Source organism: Rutidosis leptorrhynchoides, chromosome 5 (genome assembly GCF_046630445.1).
Source record: "Rutidosis leptorrhynchoides isolate AG116_Rl617_1_P2 chromosome 5, CSIRO_AGI_Rlap_v1, whole genome shotgun sequence".
Taxonomy (NCBI): Eukaryota; Viridiplantae; Streptophyta; class Magnoliopsida; order Asterales; family Asteraceae; genus Rutidosis; species Rutidosis leptorrhynchoides.
In genome coordinates this window covers 175,212,634-175,239,764 of record NC_092337.1, presented here as the reverse complement: position 1 = coordinate 175,239,764, position 27,131 = coordinate 175,212,634, and the positions used below count along the sequence as shown (strand labels likewise).

At 34.7% G+C, this 27,131-nt stretch overlaps 1 protein-coding gene, 1 non-coding gene and 1 pseudogene across 2 annotated transcripts; all 3 read left to right on the top strand.

The window, feature by feature from the left end:
• Positions 1-5,770: 5,770 nt before the first annotated feature.
• LOC139850939 (small nucleolar RNA R71) lies at positions 5,771-5,877 on the top strand. Its single transcript, XR_011760312.1, has one exon. It is a non-coding gene; the product is annotated as a small nucleolar RNA R71 (small nucleolar RNA).
• A 14,382-nt stretch (positions 5,878-20,259) lies between these two features.
• Positions 20,260-20,926, top strand: LOC139849171 (uncharacterized). The gene is made up of 2 exons (XM_071838835.1): positions 20,260-20,290; positions 20,364-20,926. The coding sequence occupies exons 1-2, from the start codon at positions 20,260-20,262 to the stop codon at positions 20,924-20,926; spliced, it is 594 nt and encodes a 197-aa protein (XP_071694936.1).
• Positions 20,927-22,703: 1,777 nt separating this feature from the next.
• Positions 22,704-23,765, top strand: LOC139849170 (uncharacterized; annotated as a pseudogene).
• Positions 23,766-27,131: the final 3,366 nt, after the last annotated feature.

Here is a 27,131-nt window from a genome sequence, read left to right as displayed (position 1 = left end):
GCTAATCATTGCAACAATATCATAAAACATTATATAAGATAAGGGATAGAAGTACCAGTAGATTAAACGAGTTCTGAATACAAAAGTGACAACTTCAAGACTCCATACCGCTCCTAATACAATCTTCAGCATTCTTCTCCGGGTACTAGGTTTCCTGCACGGATTCGGAGGCCTTGAGAGTATGACTAATATTGTACAAGAGAGAGAAAAAAGTGAATTGAATGTGTGTTAGAATGAATGACAAAGACCCTTTAAATAGACAAAAATTTTGCCTACAAACGGCTGGCAAACCGTTTGGCAGGTCGTATTTGGCAAGCCGTTTACCTGGCAAGCCGTTTCTTGGGGTCGTTTGCTGGACAGTTTGGCAGGCCTTTTTCCATATTGGCAAGCCGTATAGCAAGCCGTATGGCAGGCCGTTTTTGGTGCCTGGTCAGCCTTGATTCACTGGATCGTAACTTGATTTCTTTTCTTTCACCGTTTTCGCTCTAGAATCTTCGTTTTAGCTCCGATTCTCTTAATTCTTTTTGCACCGTCTTTGTAATTACTTGTTCTTCAATTTTAACCGATGAAGTGGGTATTTTGTCGACAAAATTCGAATCTTTCTTGTTTTTGGGCCTTAATACCGGGGTGAAAACATGACTTTTTAGCCGATATCAAATATCCCACACTTAGACTTTTCTTGTCCTCAAGCAAACTCTCATTTCCTTAAGAATATTTTCGGCGTTTCTTTTCTAATAGCCTAAGTGGTTTGCTTTTATTATAAGAGCAAAAAGATAAGGTGAGTCATCTATGTTAGGATTGAAATTATCTCTGCAAGCATGCGAGGAGGTTACATGACATAGGCTAGCTTTCACGGGTCACTCAAATCACTCAAGTGTTTAGGGTTCCCTATAGATCTAAGAAATGAATACACTCGTAGCCAGTCATGCTACACCCATCGTCATAGGCTTGATAAAGACTCAAATCCTTGCTGCTAATGCGAGAACGGTAGTAATCTCAGCTTTATGGGTCATTTGTCAATAATGGAGAAGGGATTTTGGAGTGGTAGTGAAGTTGTTTTTGAGGGGTGAAATAAAAGGGTAATGTAGCCTTTATATAGACTTTTATTCGGATAGATAGGAGTGCTGAAGTATTTTGTGAAGTACTTTTGAACTTTTCTTCATTTGATAATCATTTTTGGTCGAGCTCTCTTCGGCATTTCTCTTTATTAAGTTCTGCTCTTTTTTTCAGAACTTTGAGATAATATACATATATATATATATATATATATATATATATATATATATATATATATATATATATATATATATATATATATATATATATATATATATATATATATATATATATATATATATATATATATATGTATATGTATATGTATATATATATCTATATATATATGTATATGTATATATATATATATAGGTATATATATATATGTATATGTATATATATATATATATATATATGTATATATATATTTATACATATATATATATATATATATATATATATTTATACATATATATATACACACATATATATATACATAGATATATATATACATATATATATATATATACATATATATGTATATATATATATATATATATATATATATATATATATATATATATATATATATTAGAGAGACTTCATCTCGAGAAACTTTTTGCCTGTAAACTTTTTCAAGACCTTTGCCATGATACTTTGAGAGGTTTATAACATCGGGTTTTCGGAAGGAATCTCATTTTATGAATTTTTCGAGTAAATAGTAGAGGTGATGTGGATGTGGTGGTGGAGTAGAAGTAGTGGAGGTGCGGAAGGCTTATGTTTGACAAATGGCTAGCTCTTTTGATTACAACCGAATCACGTTTTGCTGCTTGGAGATGCAGATATAAAGCAAGTTCTGATTCTGAGCACAGGCATCGGCACTCTCAACGGAAAATAGTGAAGCATAAAAGATGAATGCTGGTCTTATTTGGGGTGCCTCATCATAATCAATTTAGGTCGATAATGCCTTAGTCATGCAATGCTCTATTAGAGATTTCAATCTAACAAGATTTCCACCTTACTCAAGCCTTATTTTTATTGACAAACGTTTTAAGTTTTCAAAAATACTTTTTCGAAAAGGGTTTCTTTTGCAAAAAATTTGAAATTTAGCTTAAGGACTTGGAATCTTCGTAATGGGTTATTATAATATAGCATAAAAAGATTATACCAACATCCCACACTTAGACGAACATTGTCCTCAATGTCCCTAGTGTATCCCACATTGAGTTTTAGTTGAAGATTTGGGAGTATTTGTCTAGTGCTTTAGTTGGGTATTATCCCACACTTAGTGATAAGCTAGGATGTGGCATAGTTTGAATCTTGAGCTAGTAGCGAAAAAAAAGAAATACCCCTAGCAGATACGGCTGACTTCCAATCCTTGCGTCTTAATCGGCTCATTTGTCGTCCTTTATTCTTCTACTCTACTTTATTACACGGGCTGCCTCCCGAGAAGTGCTTTTGTGTAACGTCGTTGGCTCGATCGTAGTGATGCTTTAAAAAGCAAACATTCCTCGTTGATGGTTGTGATCTTGGTCTTCTCGAGGGAATGTGAGTCTCAGCAGATAAATTCGAAGAAAGTGTCGGACCAATAGTGGTAGCAGATCCGGTACTTCTCTTGAAGATCTTCTGAAAGATAAGTAGTGCGCAGTTTCGGCTCTTGATAAGTCTTGAAGTCCAATGAGAATATGATTTACGGCTCTGCTGGTTGATCCATGAATGTCAATCAAAGAAGCAGTGCTGGTTGTGATTGTTTCTCTGATGGGATGCTCATTTCGGAGGTCTTCAAACAATGTCAGAAACTGTATCTTTAGAATTTCGAAGTCTTCGGAATGGTGATCTCCACAGTAAGAGTCTGTCGCTTTGCACAAATTTGTTAAAGGATGAAGCTGAAAAGAAGTGAACAGCAATCCTGATCCGAGCATTAATGTCACCATCTTTGAGTATATCTCCCGACATCCAGCTTTAAATGTGAAACTAGGATTTGTGGATTCGTGATAGCTGCTTTGTAACATAGGTGGCAATATTGACTCAATCTGGTTCAAGATGGGAGAACGGATTGTTTCGTCTTGCTTCTTCTGTAATAGCGTCTCGTAACTCTTTGATAATCAGATCAGCATGGTGATCAACTGTTTCATAAATCACTAGTATGTCTGGTGTGCTTTCGAAATTATCTCTTTCCAAGAGAGCGAAAAAGCTGTGAATATCCTCGATCATTTGCAAATTAGAGTGATAAGTCGAGCATCCGGTGGAAAGATCCATATGCCTCCGGATGAGAGTCAGTAGTGCTCGTTGGTTTCGTGAGAACGGAAGTGCAGATCCGGCTAAGGCGTTATAAACCTTAGAGTAAATGATCTTCTGATCTCGACAAAATCTTGTCTCAAGAATAGTTCGAACTACTGAATTGTGCTCTCGTTGCCTTACTTCTTGGTAGATATGATTGTGAAGAGAATTGATAAAGTCTTGAATGCGTTCTTCTAGGATTTCAACATCATTGTCTTCTCTTCAGAGATAGAGGTGGTGTTCTTCTTGGATAGCCATGATTCGTTCTGTTAAGCGTAGCGAAAAATCAATGGTTGATTTTCGGATGGCTTCGAGAATGTCTTCAAATTCATCGGTATCATTTATGAAGGTTATCATGTCTGCATGTGTAGATATGACCGGAATTCAATCTGAAGAAGTGTCCGGCTCCCCTTGATCTAGTTCGGTTGGAGAGTGTGAGTTATTCAGAATGTCTTCATGTTACTCTTCCTCGTCATCACTGGTGTTTTGCTCCTCCGAGGATGCATCTGATGAACGGGTTTCTTCAGTATTCTGATTCTCCACTTTGACACTTGTAGGATCAATTTCTATATCCTTAACCTCAGCCTTGTCGGTCTTCTTCTTGAAGCGAATGATTAAACTGTGATCTTCCGTCTCAAGCCTCATTATTTCTTCATGACGCTCAATGCTTGGAGCGGGTATTGTCGCAGTTTCTTTTACATCTTCCATTTCCTCTTCCTCTTCAGATTCCTCATCTTCCTTTATTTCTTCGCTGGGATCCTCTTCTTCCATTTCTGGGTCATCTACAGACTGTGATTCGACACCCATCTCGATATCGTCGGCTGGTGGTGAAAACTCGTCATCGGAAGTGATCTGTCTGGTGGAAATAGCAAACATCTCTGCCTGTCCAGAAAGATCGGTTGGTCGGTCAATTTTGAAGTTAACACTCTCCCCATGTGATCGTAAGATCAAGGTTTGATTGTACACATCATTGACAGTCCTAGCCGTATTCATGAAAGGTCTTCCTAACACTACTGGTATGTGTAGGTCTTCCTTAATATCCATTACTACGAAATCCGTAGGATACAAGAATTTGTCGACTTTCACCAAGACGTTCTCAACTATGCCATTAGGATATCGAATTGTGTGATTGGCAAGTTGGATTGTCATTTTAGTTGGTGACAAGTCTCCTAACTCTAATCTCTTGTAGAGAGAGTAGGGGATTAGGTTGATACTTGCTCCTAAATCTTCTAGCGCATGAATGGTTCTAGATTGGTAGATTGAACACGAGAAAACGAATCGGCCCGTATCTCCTAGCTTTGGTGGTAGAGAGTTCCTGAGTAATGAAGAGCATTCTTCACTCAGTGGAATTTTGTTAGAGTCTGGTATCCTCTCCTTTGTAGAAAGAAGCCTTCGGACGTATCTCTTCTGGGTGGGAACTTTGGACATAGTGTCCAGGAATCTTCCATCAAGTTTGAAAGAATCAAGCTTGGATGGTCCTTCTTGTAGCCTTCCAGGGTAAGGTACGTGAACTGGAGTTTCAGGGGTCAGCTTCTGAGTATATGTCGATTTGTTCTTGAGCCTGGCTGACCTTCTCCATGGTTCTTCCTCTGGGATTATGGAATCCATTTGCTTTGCTTCTTCTATGTGGGGATTTTGGATGGTATTACTTGGCAATCTTCCCTACGGTCGGGTTTCAAGGCGTTGTGATAACTGTCCGAGCTGCGTTTCTAAACTTTTGAGCAGAGCCAATTGATTTCTCATTAGTATATCCGTCTGATCTTGTCTGGCTACAGTTCTCTGATTTAGCTGTTGTTGTCCTTGAATGAACTAAGTCAACTGATCATCAGCTCCGAGAGTGGGGTTAGTTGCTTTTGTAATCTGGGTGGTAGGGGAGTTTTCCTCAACTGGGGGACCAGTGAGTGGAAGTGGTTGATCGTAGGTTAATTGAGATTGTTGGGCTGGATAAGGTGGATAGTGATAGCGGAAAGGTTGATTGCTTCACTGAAATTGATTAACCCTAGGTGATTGATTGAATCCGGGATTTGGTAGACGAGCTGGGTATTGGACGTAACAGACTGAACTGTCATGGTTTTCGTACTCAACTTGATATTCTTCAGTAGGTTACGAGTTGGTACAATTAACACAAGCCTGAGCTTGGTTAACCTGCTGCGGCTGTGTCTTCAATTCTCCGAGTTGTTTAGCGAGAGATTCCATCTTGTCCGTGAGGGATTTGATGGCCTCCGTTTGACTATTAAGTGCAGAGAGTGGGGCAGATGATGAAGTTGTTTCACCACTATTCCAGTCATGATGATGCATTGTCATATTCTCGAGCAATTCCCAAGCTTCGTCTGCGGTTTGGTTCATCAGATTTCCTTGAGTTGCTGCATCGATCGTCGTCCTATAATTTACCGTAAGACCATTGTAGAAGGTACATATTTGGGCTGACAGTTCTAGCTGGTGATTAGGGCATTTCTTCAGCAGGGTTTTAAATCGCTCCCATGCAGTATAAAGAGATTCATCATAACTTTGTTTGAAGTTAATGATGTCATTCTTTAGTTTGGTTTGTTTAGAAGGAGGGAAATATTTGGTTAGGAATTTAGTAGCCATATCCGTCCATGATGTGATGGAATCTTTTTCCAGTCCTTCAAACCAAGTTTAAGCATGATGAATGAGAGAATAGGGGAACAAGTATAGCCGGACTATATCTTGTCCTATCCCTGGCTGTTTGTAGGAGTTCGAAAGAGATGTGAATTTATCAAGGTGAGAATTAGGATCGTCATTCGGTAATCCATGAAACTGACAGCTATTCTGAACGAGCTGGATGATGTGATGTGATAATGCAAAAAACGAACATATATTTCATAGCATTATCCCTCAAGAAAGACAAGCTTTTAGTTACAATTGTTCTATTTACAAGTGATATGCATTTAAATAATAAAAGGTGAAGACAAAAGACAGATTCGACGAATTGAAGACGCAAACAACCAAAAAGCTCAAAAGTACAAAGTACAATCAAAGTGGTTCAAATTATTGATGAAAAACGTCTAAAAGTTACAAGTGTACGAGCCGCAAAACGCAAAGTACAAGATATTAAATTGTACACAAGGACGTTCGAAAATCCGGAACCGGGACCAGAGTCAACTCTCAACGCGCGACGCAACGGACTAAAAATTACAAGTAACCTATGCACAAGAATATAATATAATACATATATATAATTACATAAAATTATATTATATTATATTACATATTAAATATAATGCAGCAGCCCACGTTTTGGAACGATTTGGAACAGGAAATGGCTGCCATGCGATCGCATGGCCTGGAAGAACAAAAGCCATGCGATCGCATGAGCTCCTGTAGCAGCTGACATCCTATAAATTTCGCGTGTTTTGGCCGAAAATAACACATCTTTTTCTATCCTCTCTATCACTCTCTGATATATATATATATATATATATATATATATATATATATATATATACATACATACATACTACCTCCGTCCCGGATTAATTGTCCAGTATTCCTTCCCAAATTAATTGTCCACTTCCAAATATGGAAAGTAAATTTGATGATGTTTACAATATTGTCCTTAATGAATTAATTAAATTACAAAGGTGAGAGAGATTTCTAATTAATTAGTTGAGGGTAAAACAGTAAAGTAAGAAAAAAGTACAGAAAAAGTACAGTGTGATAATGACATTTCTTAAACTGTGTGTTTTTTGTCTGGGGACAATTAATCTGGGACGGAGGGAGTATATATATATATATATATATTAATTTTAATTTTAATTTAATATTAATAATAATAAGGGTATGTTAGCGAATGTTGTAAGTGTGTAAGTCGAAATTCTGTCCGTGTAAAGCTACGCTATTATTAATCATTGTAAGTTATGTTCAACCTTTTTAAATTAATGTCTCGTAGCTAAGTTATTATTATGTTTATTTAAATCGAAGTAATCGTGATGTTGGGCTAAATATTAAAGACGGGGTAATTGGGCTTTGGACCATAATTGGGGTTTGGATAAAAGAACGACACTTGTGGAAATTAGACTATGGGCTATTAATGGGCTTTATATTAACTAAACGTTACCTCGTTAATTTAATATAAAGATTACAATTTGACTTATCTATATATAACCACATACTCTTAATCGGGTACGGTGGGCGGGATATCTATAAATACGAATTATCGTTCATTTTACCGGACACGGGAATGGATTAATAGTTAATGGACTCATTAAAACATGGTTGGATTACATTCAAGGGTAATTGATGTAATTGTTAACAAAGTAGTAAAACCTTGGACTACACGCAGTCGATAACCTGGTGTATTCATTAAACAAAGTATTAAGATCTTGTTACAGTTCGAATCCCCAATTAGTTGGAATATTTGACTTCGGGTATAAGGATAATTTGACGAAGACTCTCGCACTTTATATTTATGACTGATGGACTATTATGGACAAAACCGTATGGACATATCGAATAATCCAGGACAAAGGACAATTAACCCATGGTAATAAACTAAAATCAACATGCCGAACATCATGATTACGGAAGTTTAAATAAGCATAATTCCTTTATTTCATATTTTATCATACTTTTGTTTACTGTCATTTTATTTATTGCACTTTTAATCATCATACTTTTTAATTATCGCAATTTTATTTATCGTACTTTTATTTATCGCACTTTAATTATTGTCATTTACTTTACGCTCCAAATTAAGTTATATTTATTTTTAATATTTTACATTAGGTTTTAACTGCGATTTAAGACATAAAATCGACAAACTGGTCATTAAACGGTAAAAACCCCCTTTTATAATAATAATATTACTTATATATATATATATATATATATATATATATATATATATATATATATATATATATATATATATATATATATATATATATATATATATATATATATATATATATATATATATTGTGACAACCCGGAAATTTCCAACCAAATTTAAACCTTAATCTTTATATGTTTCCGACACGATAAGCAATATTTGTTAAGTTAAATTGCAAGAATTTTAAACTATGTTCATACATTCATTCAACCTCGACCAAGTTCCAACGATTCACGAACCATTAAACGAATATGATTATATATGTATATGTGTATATATATTATAACTTGAAACGTAAACAAAATATTAGATTAAATACTTTATATGATTGTATCTGTTTCAAAATGTTTATCAATGGAATTAGAAGATAAGATCAAATGATTGAATTATCAGATATATTGAATTATGATTACAAGTCTCTGTTTAAAGGCCCACGTTGATTTGAGAAATCTTACCATTTTAACAATATTCGGAAAATGGTAAAGTGATTTATAAATAAGAACAAATTGTCAATCATTGAGAACTAGACAAAGGATAGTGGAAGATTGAATCTCATAAAGACTCGATTGATCTATTTAGTTTCAAACGTACAAAAACGTTTTCAGTTTAAAAAGAACTTTATTATTAAAACGTATATAACTTTTATATATATCTAGAAACACTTTTGACAACTCATTACTTAACTAGTATGATAAAGATAACGATATTTATATTTTATTTTATTAAATATATATAACGATTTAAATTAATATTATATATATTTATACGAGTATTATACGTACATAGTTTTATACTTTTACTATACTTAAACTTTACATTTACTTTATTTTTACTTTACTTTAACTTTAATAATTCACTTTAATAATTCATTTTAATAATTCATACTTTAATAATTCACTTTAATAATTCATACTTTAATAATTCACTTTAATAATTCATACTTTAATAATTCACTTTAATAATTCAAAAATCTATTATAAATAGAATTCAATAGGTTTCATTATTTCATAGAAACTTGAAAATATTTTTCTCTAAACTCTCTCAATCGATTTACATATATATATATTTACTCCGTATTGTTTCAAGATATTATTAATATACATAAAATATTACGACGGAGTGCTGTCCGAGTGATTTCGAAATTGTTTTTAGAGTAGGATAGGATTAAGGAAATTATGAGTTATAGCTATGGAGGTGATTGAGTATGGTTCATGGGTATGCTCGTGAGGTCAATATAGTGTTTATCATTGCCGTTGCGTCTACGTACCTTTCCTGCAATATTGAATCTCAATATTGATATGTGAGTACTCATAATTTAACTTTTACATATTAATAGTGTATCCCTGACTAGTGCTCGAGTATTTAAGATTATGCATGCTTGTACTTTTGATATTGCCCTTAGACAGGTTAGGTTGAATATTGAATTAGTTACGCTTGCGGTTGAGATAAGGTATAAGATATGCATGTCCTTGGAAAGCTAGCGAAAAATTAAGAACTTTTTCTTTAGATATCGAATGGTTTCGATGAACGGATTAGAAGTTATAATCAATTGAATTTTTGATATTTTTATTAAAAATGATTATTATTATCGTCGTTCTAGTTTTATCTTATTATTATCATTATTATTATCTTTATCAATAAAAGGGATTTATCATTAAAAATTGTTATTTTTTTTAATTATTACTATCGTTAAAGTTATAATTAGTATTATTATTATTATCCAATTATTATTATTATTATTATTATTATTATTATTATTATTATTATTATTATTATTATTATTATTATTATCATTATTAATATATATATCATTATTTAAAAATGGTTATTGTTATTGTTATTATTATTATTACTATATTATCATTAAGATGATTATTAGTATTATCGTTAATAATGTTATAGTAACTATCATTATTAATATTAGTGTAATTAAAACAAATATTTGTAACACCTAATTATTTTGATTACTATTATTATCATTATTATGAACACGATATAAAAGACGATTAAAAGCTATTAAACGAAACGATTAGAAAATAATGAATAAGAGTATCATGATGAAATTAAAATATTATAAGATATTGATTTAGATAAAATTATCGTTCTTATTATTTTTATCATTACTATTATTATTAAAAGTATCGTTAGTATTAAAACTATCATTTTAACAAAAATTATCATTTTAATAGAAATATCATTGTTACTATAAAATATCATTATTATTACTATTTTAAATAGAATTATTATTTTAAAGATAATATTAAAAATTATCGTAAATATTAAAGTTATCATAATTAGAATTATCGTTTTATCATAATGTCATCCTTGTAATTATAAATATTGATATTTTTATAATAATAATTATTATTACAAAATAATACAACTTTTACTTACTATCATTATAGATATTATTTTATCAAATAAATATGTGATCCAAACATATTTTACTACGTCTAATAACTTAATTTAATAATACCTATCATATTATCTTTATGATATTAAATGAACCCTATAAATTTTATTACTTAATATATATAAAAGTATATTTTATTATATAAATTTAATATAAAATTTTATTTATTAATAAATAAATTATATTATTTACTCTAATAAATCTTTTAAAAATATTTAAAAATATAAAACGACGATATTTAAACTATATATTAATCATGTATAGATTTTTGGAAATTATTTTGAGTCAAATTTACTTTTGTTGACTTTTGCATATTAGTCTCGAGCATTAGGATTGTGGTACACTATGACTTGACCTAATTTGTTAGACAAATATTGACCAACACATAATTATATATAATTAATTTAGGTTCGTGAATCAGAGGCCAACCTTGCACTTGTTCAATGACGTTATATGTATTTTTACTACGAAATACAGTATGGTGAGTTTCATTTGCCTTTTTACCCTTTATATTTTTGGGACTGAGAATACATGCGCTTTTATAAATGTTTGATGAAATAGACACAAGTAATTGAAACTACATTCTATGGTTGAATTATCGAAATCGAATATGCCCCTTTTTATTAAAGTCTGGTAATCTAAGAATTAGGGAACAGACACCCTAATTGACGCGAATCCTAAAGATAGATCTATTGGGCCTAACAAGCCCCATCCAAAGTACCGGATGCTTTAGTACTTCAAAATTTATATCATGTCCGAAGGAGGATCCCGGAATGATAGGGGATATTCTTATATGTATCTAGTTAATGTCGGTTACCAGGTGTTCACCATATGAATGATTATTTTTGTCTCTATGCATGGGACGTATATTTATGAGAACTGGAAATGAAATTCTTGTGGTCTATTAAAATCATGGAAATAAATGATTGTGATAAACTAATGAACTCACCAACCTTTTGGTTGACACTTTAAAGCATGTTTATTCTCAGTTGTTAAAGAAATCTTCCGCTGTGCATTTGCTCATTTTAAAGATATTACTTGGAGTCTTTCATAGCATATTTCGAAGAACGTTGCATTCGAGTCATTGAGTTCATCAAAGATTATTATTAAATCAATTTATAGTTGGATAGTGGATATTATGAAATGGTATGCATGCCTGTCAATTTTCGATGTAAAGAAAGTTTGTCTTTTAAAAACGAATGCAATGTTTGTAAAATGTATCATATAGAGGTCAAATACCTCGTAATGTAATCAACTATTGTGAATCGTTTATAATGTATATGAACGGGTCCTTTCATATATATATATATATATATATATATATATATATATATATATATATATATATATATATATATATATATATATATATATTCATATTTATACAAATATAGTTTTAAAAATATAGCGTTAAACTTGGCTAGTTCCCTGTGGATGAATCGGACTTACTAAAAACTACACTACTGTACGATTAGGTACACTGCCTATAAGTGTTGTAGCAAGGTTTAGGTATATCCACTCTATAAATAAATAAATAACTTGTGTAAAATTGTATTATATTTAATAGTATTTCATAATAAATATATAACTATTTCGTATACACCTCTGCACACATCATGATGTTTTAACTCGAACGAGTGTCCTTGAATCTCTGAAAATCTGATCGGTTCTCCTCGACCTTCAATCGAGGGTTTGGTGTTTTCTGCTAAAGTAACGCGTAAAGTCATTCGATTTCTGATTCGTGCTTCCTTGCGTGCTTTAGAGATTATTGCATCTGGATCAGGTACGAATAACAACGGCCCTGGTCTAGATCGGGTTTGGGCCATACACTGGGTATGCCTTTTTGTTTTTAATTTTTTGCAAGTAAACTAAAATTATCGAAAGTAATCTAAAATAAGCTAATCTAATTCTATTGTAATCTAGTCTAGGGTAATCTAATTCTAAGGTAATCTAATTTAATCTAATTTTAATCTAAGGTAATCTAAAGTAATCTAAGGTAATTAACTAACTATCCTTCGGTTGAATATATTTTTGGTTCTGGCTACTGATTCCCTGGTATTTCGGTAACAGAGCTCCGCATGAACTACTCAACAAAACAAGTGGCCAGGCCAACTACGAAGGGGCAGGATCCTTTTGGTTCCAATATAATTGGCGACTGTTCGGAAAATCCAACAACCAAGTCCGTGTATAATTGTCTTTCTTAGACACCACTAAATACTTGTGAATAAGTTTAATAGAGAGCAGTATTGCCTGATACCAGTTCCCCGGCAGCGGCGCCAAAAACTAGGCTCCCCATTGATATGGCCGAAACGGACGGTTTTTATTCGTTCGGTGTCGTCGGGCCGCGGCTCGCCAGGATCAGCCACTCGAGGGGGAGGTACTGTTTTAAATTTATATTTAGTGGGGCCTAAATCTTACTACTCCTTATAAGTAAGGGAAGTATGACCTAGAGTCATATTTTTGAGATATCAGTAGAATCGAACCTATATTTAAGCCTAAGATAGTTAGGGAGTAGTGGTTATTTAATTTTGGGATTTTTCTAATTTATAAGACAGATAAAGTAAATGCGATAAAATTCGTAATTCAGATAAGGTTAAAGTGAGTGCATACTATGACTTCATCAGTTATTTTGCCAAGATTATGGAATGTTGGCTCATGAATAGGCAGATGCCTTGTATTCATTACACTGGTCCTAAACGCCCCTGTCATAAGACATGTCACTGGGTACTGCGTTAGGCTTGAAGATTATGAATAGACAGCAACATCCTTTACCCCCAACACCTGTGCAGTCTGACTACAGGCATACACGTTCAGACGGCTCATCCAATTGAACGACTCGGTTGGGTGACGTATTAACATTCCAAAATGGTCTAAACTTTCTTAAGCATAATAGAATACATGTTTTACCATATCCGAGAGACGTGATGTATTTCAATGCTTTCGTTAATGATTGGTCTTAAAAGATAGTTAGGCCCTTTAAAAAGAGTTCAACCATAAAGAACACCTTGGCCAAGTCAAGCTGACTTCCATGAACACGTTCGGTTATCCTAATGGTCCAATCCTTTATGTGTCTAAACAAACAGTTCCTTAATTAACTAAGAATCCCTCAAGCAGGGTGCAATGCTTGAGACCGCGTTATGGTGCAGTGTACTGGTCAACACTAACCGGGTTTCATGGCCTTACTTAGCAGAGGTACAGCTTTCAACAACCGCTGTGCTTCAGCGTGCACGTACGTAGTTTATATGCTCGGTGACTACACTAGCATGGTCTATGACCGACAATGTACTAAGGATCTAGTCAGATGTTTCACTATGAAAGAGTCCTCAGTCGGAGTCCAAAGCTTGATAGACTTACTACAACCGGTGTGCCTCATTCGATCTTACGTTGTATCTGATAGACTTCTCTTACCAAGGGGTGACACAGATAGTGTACTCTGAATCGGGGTTTGCGACTTCTCAATAACAGAGCCTATAATTACGTTCTATTAGTTGGAAAAGCGATTGAGTTTAAAGCATAATCGGAAAGCATTTCAACAGCATACACAAACCATAATATTATTTCGGCATTATAACTGCTTACATCATAGCATACACTAAAGATAACTACTCGCTAATCATGGCAACAATATCATAAAACATTATATAAGATAAGGGATAGAAGTACTAGTAGATTAAACAAGTTCTGAATACAGAAGTGACAACTTCAAGACTCCATACCGCTCCTAATACAATCTTCAGCGTTCTTCTCCAAGTACTAGGTTTCCCGCACGGAGTCAAAGGCCTTGAGAGTATGACTAATATTGTACAAGAGAGAGAAAGAAGTGAATTGAAGTGTGTGTTGGAATGAATGACAAAGACCCTTTAAATAAACAAAAATTTTGCCTACAAACGGCTGACAAGCCGTTTGGCAGGCCGTATTTGGCAAGCCGTTTGCCAGGCAAGCCATTTCTTGGGGCCGTTTGGCAGGCCATTTGCTATACTGACAAGCCGTATGGCAGGCCATTTTTGGTGCCTGGTCAGCCTTGATTCACTAGATCGTAACTTGATTTCTTGTCTTTCACCGTTTTCGCTCTAGAATCTTCGTTTTAGCTCCGATTCTCTTGATTCTTTTTGCACTGTCTTCGTAATTACTTGTTCTTCAATTTTAACCGATGAAGTGGGTATTTTGCGAATAAAATTCGAATCTTTCTTGTTGTTGGGCCTTAATACCGGGGTGAAAAGGTGACTTTTTAGCCGATATCATTAATCGAGTGGAAGGTCGAGTGAACTCGACTGATAGGTGGGACGGATGGAGCATGATGGCATATACCTAGGCTCGGAGTTGTGCATAGGAATTTTGTGAGAGTCTACCCTAAGGAAACATGTGCGACTCGTGTTAGTAAAGGTGTGATGTCATTGTAAGTATGACGTTGAGGATGATTGCGTTTGATGACTTCAGGGGTTTGAAGTTAATTCTCAGGAAATTGTTGTCTGCATGATCAGTGATGATGATGGTCATGTGTGTGGTGAACGATAAGTTCGCAGTGTGTTACCATCTTCGCGAGTTGAGTGTGGGGTCAAATCCTAAGTGGGGGAGTTTTATTAATCCCCGAGGGGGGTTTTGATAGTGTGGAATGATATGAAGTGTTAGTGGGAAATGTTATAGACCTCAATAAGGATACAAATTCCTAACGAGGCAGAGTGACATGCAATTGACATGGACTCAAGCTCTGGGCGCTACGATCATTGAGTTATGATTTGAGAGAATGCGTGTGAGATCTCTTGTGGAAAACTGTGAGACTCGAATGATGTTGATGGATGATACGGAGTTTTGTGAAGAATGGGTTACCTAATTTCCCTTGTTCGGGAAGTGTGCTGGTTTGAAATGGTCAGTGAACTACTCCACTTTACGGGAAATTATGGGATGCGAATTGGCAGTTCTGAATGCTTCATTTAGAGGCGAACAATTGCGACGTGGTTATCGAGAGTGTGTTATCTCGTTTTGTGAGAAATTGATGTATTGGGATGCCAATACCTTCCTTATCGGACGATCATGGCGAAAGACTCATACGGCATTGGTGAGCGTATTATGGTTTAGTGGCGACATGCGATGAATGACAGGACGAGAACTTATTGTTGACGAAATTATGGTACGTGAATGGAGTTCATAGTGCATCGAGAATGTACAAGAGTTCTAAGAGTCGGGGATGCTTTAGTTGGTGGATTGACATTGGGTATGCGTATACTGATGACATCGGGGATGTTTATGAAGTTACGTTGGTCAGGAACTACGTAAGGACTCAATTTTAGCACGGGGTGCAAGTTGTACAAGATGAGACTTTGCTCCTTGGATGTTGCTGATGTCTAGCATTGTAATATCCTATAAAACTAAAACAATATATAAGACCCATAACTAAGGTTTAATCGTTCATTATTTACAAATTTTAATAACCCAAATTAAAATAAATAAAAGATATAAGATTAATATATAAGAAATTGATGGCATGAAAGTTCATTGGTATATTAATTATCATAACCTCTTAGCTACTAACGTCAAGTACATGAAATTATACAAAGCTAACTGATGTCATGCTAGAAATGGAGTACATACTTAAAATTAATATATACTTCGCACTTGTCCTAATATTTAAAACATAAATTATAAATTAAGTGGTAACTGAAGAAAATCAATCCACTACATGGAATTTGTTTGGACCTTTATTTATTAAAAGGAATTGGGATAGACACTAGGAGTTATATGTACCATTCGTTGGCATCATTGGCACTACTCTGACTAAATCAAATGAAAGGAAAATATTCATATAGCCATACTACTCATTACAATTTATCATAATTTTAAGAAGAAGAGAATAGAGAGATTCAAAGAAGAACACAGAATACTTGCGGGTCTAGTCTCGATTCTAACTTTAACACGTTTAAAGGTAACTACTAAACACCATCTTTGTTATTGATGTATAATTTGTTTATGGGTTTTTTTAAACCAAGTTACTAGTTTAGATTTACTACATATCACATGAATTATTATAGAGATGAGATGTTAAAATTTTGGATACAAAATGAGTATCTTTTATGAATATTAACCTTAAAAAAATGGTGGTCATTGTTTAGTAACATGATAGAAGTGTTAAATCATTCGAATTTGAATATGAATCTTTCCGTTCATAGTCATTATCTTTTATCAAGCTTAGATTTGAATTATAATAATATTTTAGAGAAGAGTAATATGTTTCTCAAGGTTATATTAAATGGGATTGCACATGACAAAATTTTAAAGTAGAAATTATGTTTGGTTTAATAGTAAGTGTACATGTAAGTAAATTTAAATATGATTTATTACATACTAGTAATTACTCATTGCCCTTAGATATTGAATTCTGGTATAATCGCATGTTATTATGTATAGAAATCACAAGTGATTAAATATCAAATCCACTAATTATATGTAATGGAGTATTTAAAATTTATGTGTAATATGAAAAGGAAATAGAAACTGATATTTGGAGTCCATGTTTTCACTTAGGATAGTGGAATTTTTTGTCTTAAAATACTTATGGCACTTTGGAATATGAAGTCATAATACTATATAATAACCTTACTATATTGTTAATATGAAATTCATGGAACTATTTTAGATGACAATAAACACTTAAAAATCATATGATAACACTTTTTGAATAAAGGATATTACATACTCCCTACTTGAATGTATTTTGTGCTTATACGTGCGTGTTCATTAGATTCGGCTCGGTGATCGCATCACTCGGTGGTATTTTGTTGTCCTTGGAGTTTCAACATTCAACAACATAAGGTACGGATATTCTAGGTGGTTTTAGGATCGCTTCGGTAAATCTTCCTCTTAAAACTTTGTTTCGAATTGTGTAAATATTATGGTATGACATGCTTGTTTAAAATGTGTATTTATTAGTCTTTGAAATGTATTATAGTTTCCTTATGTATGATGTACTAACGATTTTGGATGTTTGTTGTTTAAGGAATCATAATACTTTTGATATTTGGAAATTGTGTCAAAACCGTGTCTTAAAACCTCAACCAAAACAGTCCAAAATTCAGCCCAAAATTCAGCTCAGAAACTATCGCGAAAAGCCCTGAAAGTGTCGCTAAATAGAATGAAAGTGTCGCGAAACACCCTGAAACTGTCGCGAAAGTGCTGCCTGGAAACTGTCACGAATTCAGCTCCATAAACAGTCCCGGACAGCCCGAAAACAGCCCCGAAAAGGTTGGAAACGTCCCGGTAAAGAACGTGTGTGTGTGTGTGTAACGAGTGGTACGGTGATTCGTATCGAGTGTCCCTCATTTCACGTAGCTTTACATGTCCCTTTTAGTCCCGTTTAAGTTGTTAATATGTAAAGGGCTAAAGTATTATGTAACATGACTCGTGACAAAAGTTAGACCGAATGGTTGGGTTGACACGTGATTTTAAAATAATACGACATACAATGTTATATACAATTTAATTGTTTGGTCAAGCGAAAAATATTTAAGTCAACTCGTTATTTCTTTTTAAAACATATTTTAAAGTCCATTAGTCACTTTAAAAGTATTTGAACATTTATAATTAATAAGTCGGTTAAAACGGTTTCTTAAAATATGCCTAAGAGTAACCTATCCATGGAGGTCCCGTGGGCGCATTATTGTGACACCGATAATGTGGCATCGACCGTAGCGATGTATTTGTTTATATCTATGGCATCTCCTTTTGATTACCCGGTAGTTGGTACGAGCTCATTATTATTATATTTTGATAGGAGGCGTATGGATCGATCCTAGGATTTTGTTTTGACGGTGGACGTTTATCGTAGTGTCATACAAAACGTCACCAATATGGATGATTAGTGGAGTAGCTACCCTATGATTTCATTTTTGATACTTTGATACATATTTGTTTTGACTCTTAGTGGATTATTTTATGAAATTTGCATCATGATATTTGGTATTGTGGATCTATACATATTCGCGCTTTGTTTTGCAACTAAGTTATTTTTGAAAATAAGTTCATTTTGAATATAAATTTTGCATGTGATACTATACTCCGTTATTCGTTATATCCGTTCATTGGGCTTTGGCTCAGTCGTATTCTTTGTTTTCCTTCTTATACGATAGGTAATCAAGGGGGCGTTGGGAACGAGGGAAGAGTGTAGAGTGGAGTGAACTTAGCACCTTGCCTTAGAGATTCCCTTTAGGATTTAGTAGCTTATTTTTGGTTTAATAGTACTTTTGAATAAGTTTGTCAACTTTGGTTTTGACTGTGGTTTGAATTTGAATAAGAATAACGCTCATTTATCTATTAAGTTACATTTATTTATAAGTTTTGGATTAGGGTCTTTACAAATGTTATCAGAGCTTAGGTTCCCTACTGTAGAAACTTTAGTCCTAAGTTATGGCCTGTGAGATTTGGGTACACTTTTGGGTTAGGATTTTCTTTCCGCTATAGTATTCTATTTCCACTTTGAATATTCTCTTTTATTCTTCGTACTAATCGTAACCATTATATCCTCATCTCGTTCATAGATGGCACCAAAAAGAAAAGGAATGTCTGAGGAAGAAGTAGAAAACAAGATTAACCAAACTATCACGAATTTGTTACCCAACATTGTAGCTCAAGCTATTGACGTGATGCGTAAGCAAGGTGGTGAGACTTTTAAGCATGAAGACGAGGATGAATATAAGGAGGATAGAACTGTAACGGGAGATGCTATTCATGTTTGGCTAGGACGGTTTCAAAAACAACGTCCTTTTTCATTCAGTACTGCTAGTACTCCTGTTGAAGCTGAGAATTGGATCACTCACATTGAGAAGATTTACCGAGTGCTTGGTTGTGAAGAGAGATTTTGCGTCCCATTGGCTGTTTATAAGCTAGAGGGGGATGCTCAGCGTTGGTGGATCGCTTTGAGACAAGCGAAAGGGGGTATTGAATTTTAGGATTCATTAGATTGGGTTGATTTCAAAGAGTTGTTTTTCCGTCAGTACTTTTCTGAGGCGAAGAAAGAGGCTGTGATTTGGGAGTATGCGAATCTTAAGCAAGGGAATGATGAGTCTATTAATGATTTCACTAAGAGGTTTTTGAGGCTTGTGGGTTTGATTGGGGTTACTGCTGGGTCCACTGAGGACCAAGCCCGTAAGTTCAAATGGGCTGTTCATGGGCGTTACCGCTCTAAAATGATTAATCTGAAATGTTTTGATGTCACTGAGGCAGCCGATTATGCTCGGAATTTGGAGATGGAGCGAGCCGAGTATTTGGCTACTAAAAATGATGATGGTAAGAACAAGAGGGTTAAGATTGCACAACCACTACGATCTGTGCCTGCACCGACTACCAAACAGGGTCAACAATCTGGGAACCAAGGGTATCGTAGTAATAATTGGAATAATAGAGGAAATCAGCAAAGGATTGACAACGGGCCAAATAATAATAACCGTGGTCAATTACAAGTGTACCGTCCCCAAGGGCAGCAAAGGGGTAATGGAAGTGGTGGTGTTAATGCCAATGCACCGTGTGGGACTTGTGGAAAGAATCATCCGGGAAGAGTTTGTTATCGTAGTGCGGGTTCATGTTTTGCTTAGCTAAGGATTGCAAGAATCCTAGACATGGGTTTGTTCCGAGGGTTCCTCCGCCAGCTCCTGGTGGACTCCTCTTTGCCATGACTGCTGCTCAGGCTGATAACGCGACATGTATATTTCGATCCCTATTCATTTTAAAATATTTCCTTTGAGTTATTTGTTCATTTATTCTTGATATTATTAGGTACTATTACTGGTCATGTATTTGTACACCATCGTGCCCTCTTTGTTCTATTTGATTCTGGCTCTACGCACTCGATTGTGTCTGTTAAGAGCTCGAAATATTTGAACGTGTCTCCAACTTGGTTGTCTACTCCGTTTATGATCTCTACCCCAATGGGTAGTATTGAAATTATAGATCGTGTGTATCAAAACTGCCGTTTGGAATTCAATGACTGCATGTTTCCCGCAAATCTCTTTCCTATGACCATGCATGACTTTGACATTATTCTTGGCATAGATTGGTTTTCTCACCATCACGCGACTATTGATTGTTATTCTAAGAGGATTTTGTTTGGAAATCATTCCATACCCGACTGTGTCTTTAATGGTGATCTTCCTGTGAAATCTATTAAGGTTATCTCAGCGCTTAAGGCGCAAAAGCTCATTTCACATGGTTGTGTTGGTTATTTAGCTTCGATTCAGAATTTGTCTATCGAGAGTCCTTCACTTAAAAATATTGATGTTGTTCAAGAGTTTCCCGATGTATTTCCTGATGAATTTCAGGGTTTGCCTCCAGAGTCGTGAAGTTGAATTTTCGATTGATTTGATTCCTAGTTCACAACCGATATCAAAAGCTCCTTATCGTATGGCACCACTCGAGTTGCAAGAACTCAAGGAGAAATTGCAAGAATTGATAGATTGTGGTTTTATTCGGCCAAGTGTGTCACCTTGGGGTGCGCCGGTTTTATTTGTCAAGAAGAAGGATGGTAGCATGAGACTTTGCATTGATTATCGCGAGTTAAATCATATTACTATCCGAAACCGTAATCCGCTTCCACGTATTGATGATTTGTTTGATCAGCTGCAAGGTTCGAAGTATTTTTGTAAGATTGATCTTAGGTCTGGGTATCATCAGCTCCGTGTTAAAGAAGAAGATATCCCTAAGACCGCTTTCCGCACTCATTATGGGCACTTTGATTTTTTAATGATGCCGTTTGGATTAACTAATGCTCCTGCGGTTTTCATGGATCTAATTAACCATGTGTTCCATGAGTATTTGGATAAGTTTGTGATCGTATTCATTGATGATATCTTGGTATTCTCAAAGAGTAAAGAAGAGCATGAGAATCATCTTCGTGTTGTACTTGAAACCCTTCTAAGTAATAAATTGTTTGCGAAATTCTCTAAATGTGAATTCTGGTTGCAACGGGTTTCCTTCTTGGGTCATGTTGTATCGGCTGAGGGTATAATGATGGATCCAATGAAAATTGAGGCTATTACAAAATCGTCAAGACCTACTTCTGTTGTTGAGGTTCGAAGTTTTCTTGGTCTAGCTGGTTATTATCGAAGATTTGTTGAAGGTTTTACAACAATTACTTTGCCGCTTACCAAGTTGTTGAGGAAAGGGGAAAAATTTGTGTGGACCGAGGAACGACAAAAAAGTTTCAATGAGTTAAAGAAAAGACTTGTATCCGCTCCCATTCTTGCATTGCCGTCAGGGAGTGGGGGTTTTCAAATCTATAGTGATGCTTCTAAGCATGGTTTGGGTTGTGTTTTGATGCAACATGGTAAGGTGATTGCTTATGCCTCGAGGCAGTTGAAACCCTATGAGGTTAATTACCCTACTCATGATTTGGAGTTAGCTGCTGTGATTTTTGCGTTGAAAATATGGAGGCATTATCTTTATGGAGAAACTTGTGATATTTTCACCGATCACAAGAGTCTCAAATACATATTCACGCAAAAAGCGATAAATATGAGACAGCGAAGGTGGTTTGAGTTATTGAAGGATTATGAAGCAAATATTCAATACCATCCAGGAAAAGCGAATGTGGTAGCCGACGCATTGAGTAGAAAGACATTTGGTAGTATCTCATGTTTGATTACTCACATTCGAGAATTCGAAAGACTTTATATGGGCTTGAGTAAAAGAGGAGCATCGGGGATGTTGGCAAATCTAAAATTCGAGTCTGATATAATTACTAGAATAAAAGAGGCTCAATTGGATGATGAGGATTTGTGGATAGTGTTTCAAAATTTGGAAGAGGGTAAAGTGAAAGAGTTCAGAGAAGATGATGATGGGGTTATTTGGTGTGGGAATCAATTGTGTGTTCCTAATGATGATTCTATTCGTGAGGCTCTGTTGTCTGAGGCTCACATCTCACCTTTTTCTGTACATCCTGGTTCGACCAAAATGTATCAGGATTTAAAGCAGTACTTTTGGAGGAGTGGCATGAAGAAAGACATTGCTAGATATGTTGGGAAGTGCCTTACCTGTCAAAAAGTAAAGATCGAGCACCAACGTGCAAGTGGTTTGTTGCAGCCGCTGGACATTCCCGTGTGAAAGTGGGATGATATCTCAATGGATTTTGTTTGTGGGTTACCAAAGACTTTTAAAAGGCATGATGCTATTTGGGTGGTGATTGATAGATTAACCAAATTGGCTCATTTCTTGCCTATTCGCATGGATTATTCGGTAAGTAAACTATCCGAGCTTTTTTAGTAGGAAATTGTGAGATTACACGGGGTTCCTTCATCCATCATATCCGATCGTGATCCTTGGTTTACATCTAGATTTTGGAAGGGGTTACATAAAGCTTGGGGTACGCAATTGAAGCTTAGTACTGCTTTCCATCCACAAACTGATGGACAGTCTGAGCGTACGATACAGATCTTGGAAGATATGCTTCGAGCGTGTGCCCTAGATTAGAAGGGAAATTGGGATGAGTACTTATGTTTGGTGGAGTTTGCCTATAATAATAGTTGGCAGACTAGTATCCGTATGGCGCCATTTGAGATGCTCTATGGTCGAAAGTGTAGAGCACCAGTTAGTTGGAATGAAACGGGAGAGAAATTGATTGAAGGACCTGAGTTGGTTAGAGTGACTAATGAAAAGGTCGCTATAGCTACGAATTGACTGAAGGAGGCCCAATCGAGACAGAAAGTGTATGCCGATAAACATCGACGTCCATTAGAGTTTGTGGTGGGGGATAAAGTGTTTTTAAAGGTGTCACCTTGGAAGGGTATACGTCGTTTTGGTTTGAAAGGAAAGCCCAGTCCTTGATATATTGGACCGTTTGAGATATTGGATAGAGTTGGTGAAGTATCTTATCGTTTAGCATTACCGCCATAGTTATCTCATGTTCATAACGTATTTCACGTATCTCAGTTGCGGGGTTACAACTATCATCCATTGCATGTGGTGCAATATCCTTTTTCTGAAATTCGAGCTGATCTTTCTTATGTCGAAGAGCCCGAGGCTATTATAGAACGCGAGGAGAGAGTAACTCGTAAAAGCTCCACCCCTTTCGTTAAAGTTCAATGGAAGAATCAGTCTGCTAGCGAGGCCACTTGGGAACTCGAGGAAACCATGCGGGCCGAGCACCCTCATTTGTTTGTTAATTGGTGCGTTTCGATTCTATAACTTCTTTCAATTTCGAGGACGAAATTTTTTTAAGTAGGTGGAGTTGTAATATCCTATAAAACTAAAACAATATATAAGACCCATAACTAACGTTTAATCGTTCATTATTTACAAATTTTAATAACCCAAATTAAAATAAGTAAAAGATATAAGATTAATATATAAGAAATTGATGGCATGTAACTTCATTGGTAAATTAATTATCATAACCTCTTAGCTACTAACGTCAAGTACATGAAAAATAAATTATACAAAGCTAACTGATGTCATGCTAGAAATGGAGTACATACTTAAAATTAATATATACTTCTCATTTGCCCTAATATTTAAAACATAAATTATAAATTAAGTGGTAACTAAAGAAAATCAACCCACTACATGGAATTTGTTTGGACCTTTATTTTTTAAAAGGAATTGGGATAGACACTAGGAGTTATATGTACCATTCGTTGGCATCATTGGCACTACTCTGACTAAATCAAATGAAAGGAAAATATTCATATAGCCATACTACTCATTACAATTTATCATAATTTTAAGAAGAAGAGAATAGAGAGATTCAAATAAGAACACGAAATACTTGCGGGTCTAGTCTCGATTCTAACTTTAACACGTTTAAAGGTAACCACTAAACACCATCTTTGTTATTGATGTATAATTTGTTTATGGGTTTTTTTAAACCAAGTTACTAGTTTAGATTTACTACATATCACATGAATTATTATAGAGATGAGATGTTAAAATTTTGGATACAAAATGAGTATCTTTTATGAATATTAACCTTAAAAAAATGGTGGTCATTGTTTAGTAACATGATAGAAGTGTTAAATCATTCGAATTTGAATATGAATCTTTCCGTTCATAGTCATTATCTTTTATCAAGCTTAGATTTGAATTATAATAATATTTTAGAGAAGAGTAATATGTTTCTCAAGGTTATATTAAATGGGATTGCACATGACAAAATTTTAAAGTAGAAATTATGTTTGGTTTAATAGTAAGTGTACATGTAAGTACATTTAAATATGATTTATTACATACTAGTAATTACTCATTGCCCTTAGATATTGAATTCTGTTATAATCGCATGTTATTATGTATAGAAATCACAAGTGATTAAATATCAAATCCACTAATTATATGTAATGGAGTATTTAAAATTTATGTGTAATATGAAAAGGAAATAGAAACTGATATTTGGAGTCCATGTTTTCACTTAGGATAGTGGAATTTTTTGTCTTAAAATACTTATGGCACTTTGGAATATGAAGTCATAATACTATATAATAACCTTACTATATTGTTAATATGAAATTCATGGAACTATTTTAGATGACAATAAACACTTAAAAATCATATGATAACACTTTTTGAATAAAGGATATTACATACTCCCTATTTGAATGTATTTTGTGCTTATACGTGCGTGTTCATTAGATTCGGCTCGGTGATCGCATCACTCGGTGGTATTTTGTTGTCCTTGGAGTTTCAAGATTAAACAACATAAGGTACGGATATTCTAGGTGGTTTTAGGATCGCTTCGGTAAATCTTCCTCTTAAAACTTTGTTTCGAATTGTGTAAATATTATGGTATGACATGCTTGTTTAAAATGTGTATTTATTAGTCTTTGAAATGTATTATAGTTTCCTCATGTATGATGTACTAACGATTTTGGATGTTTGTTGCTTGAGGAATCATAATACTTTTGATACTTGGAAATTGTGTCAAAACCGTGTCTTAAAACCTCAACCAAAACAGTCCAGAATTCAGCCCAAAATTCAGCTCAGAAACTATCGCGAAAAGCCCTGAAAGTGTCGCTAAATAGAATGAAAGTGTCGCAAAACACCCTGAAACTGTCGCGAAAGTGCTGCCTGGAAACTTTCACGAATTCAGCTCCATAAACAGTCCCGGACAGCCCGAAAATAGCCCCGAAAAGGTTGGAAACGTCCCGGTAAAGAACGTGTGTGTGTGTGTGACGAGTGGTACGGTGATTCGTATCGAGTGTCCCTCATTCCACGTGGCTTTACATGTCCCTTTTAGTCCAGTTTAAGTTGTTAATATGTAAAGGGCTAAAGTATTATGTAACATGACTCGTGACAAAAGTTAGACCGAATGGTTGGGTTGACACGTGATTTCAAAATAATACGACATACAATGTTATATACATTTAAGTGTTTGGTCAAGTGTAAAATATTTAAGTAAACTCGTTATTTCTTTTTAAAACATATTTTAAAGTCCATTAGTCACTTTAAAAGTATTTGAACATTTATAATTAATAAGTCGGTTAAAACGGTTTCTTAAAATATGCCTAAGAGTATCCTATCCATGGAGGTCCCGTGGGCGCATTATTGTGACACCGATAATGTCGCATCGACCGTAGCGATGTATTTGTTTATATCTACAGTGTCTCCTTTTGATTACCCGCTAGTTGGTACGAGCTCATTATTATTATATTTTGATAGGAGGCGTATGGATTGATCCTAGGATTTTGTTTTGACGGTGGATGTTTATCGTAGTGTCATACAAAACGTCACCAATATGGATGATTAGTGGAGTAGCTACCCTATGATTTCATTTTTGATACTTTGATACATATTTGTTTTGACTCTTAGTGCATTATTTTATGAAATTTGCATCATGATATTTGGTATTGTGGATCTATACATATTCGCGCTTTGTTTTGCAACTAATTTATTTTGGAAAATAAGTTCGTTTTGAATATAAATTTTGCATGTCATACTATACTCCGTTATTCGTTATATCTGTTCACTGGGCTTTGGCTCAGTCGTATTCTTTGTTTTCCTTCTTATATGACAGGTAATCAAGGGGGCGTTGGGAACGAGGGAAGAGTGTAGAGTGGAGTGAACTTAGCACCATGTCTTAGAGATTCCCTTCAAGATTTAGTAGCTTATTTTTGGTTTAATAGTACTTTTGAATAAGTTTGTCAACTTTGGTTTTGACTATGGTTTGAATTTGAATAAGAATAACGCTCATTTATTTATTAAGTTACCTTTATTTATAAGTTTTGGATTAGGGTCTTTACAAGCATCATGTTCATGCTAAGGTAAAACCCTATTTTGAATTTCTAGTGTTTAATCTTGCTCTTGTGTTAGGGTTTGGGTCATTGATTGTTGTAAACCCCATTTCACTTGGAAATTTGGGGTTAATGGTGTCGATTGAAGTGTGTAAACATCTTTGAATGTGGGTTTGAGTTGGATGACCAATTTTGTGAGTTAGTCATCATAAGTTGGGTATTACTAACTAGTTAAATTGTGTTTTGGTAATTTGGTTGGTCATAAGAACATGTTTGAGGTGTTAGAAGGTCAAAAGAGAGTCATGCACACCAAGTGTTTGATGAAATGCCT

Coding starts and splice junctions, on each gene's coding strand:
- LOC139849171 (XM_071838835.1), top strand. CDS start 20,260: ATGACTGCTGCTCAGGCTGATAACGCGACAT. Junction 20,291..20,363: donor TCAGGCTGATAACGCGACAT/GTATATTTCGAT, acceptor TGATATTATTAG/GTACTATTACTGGTCATGTA.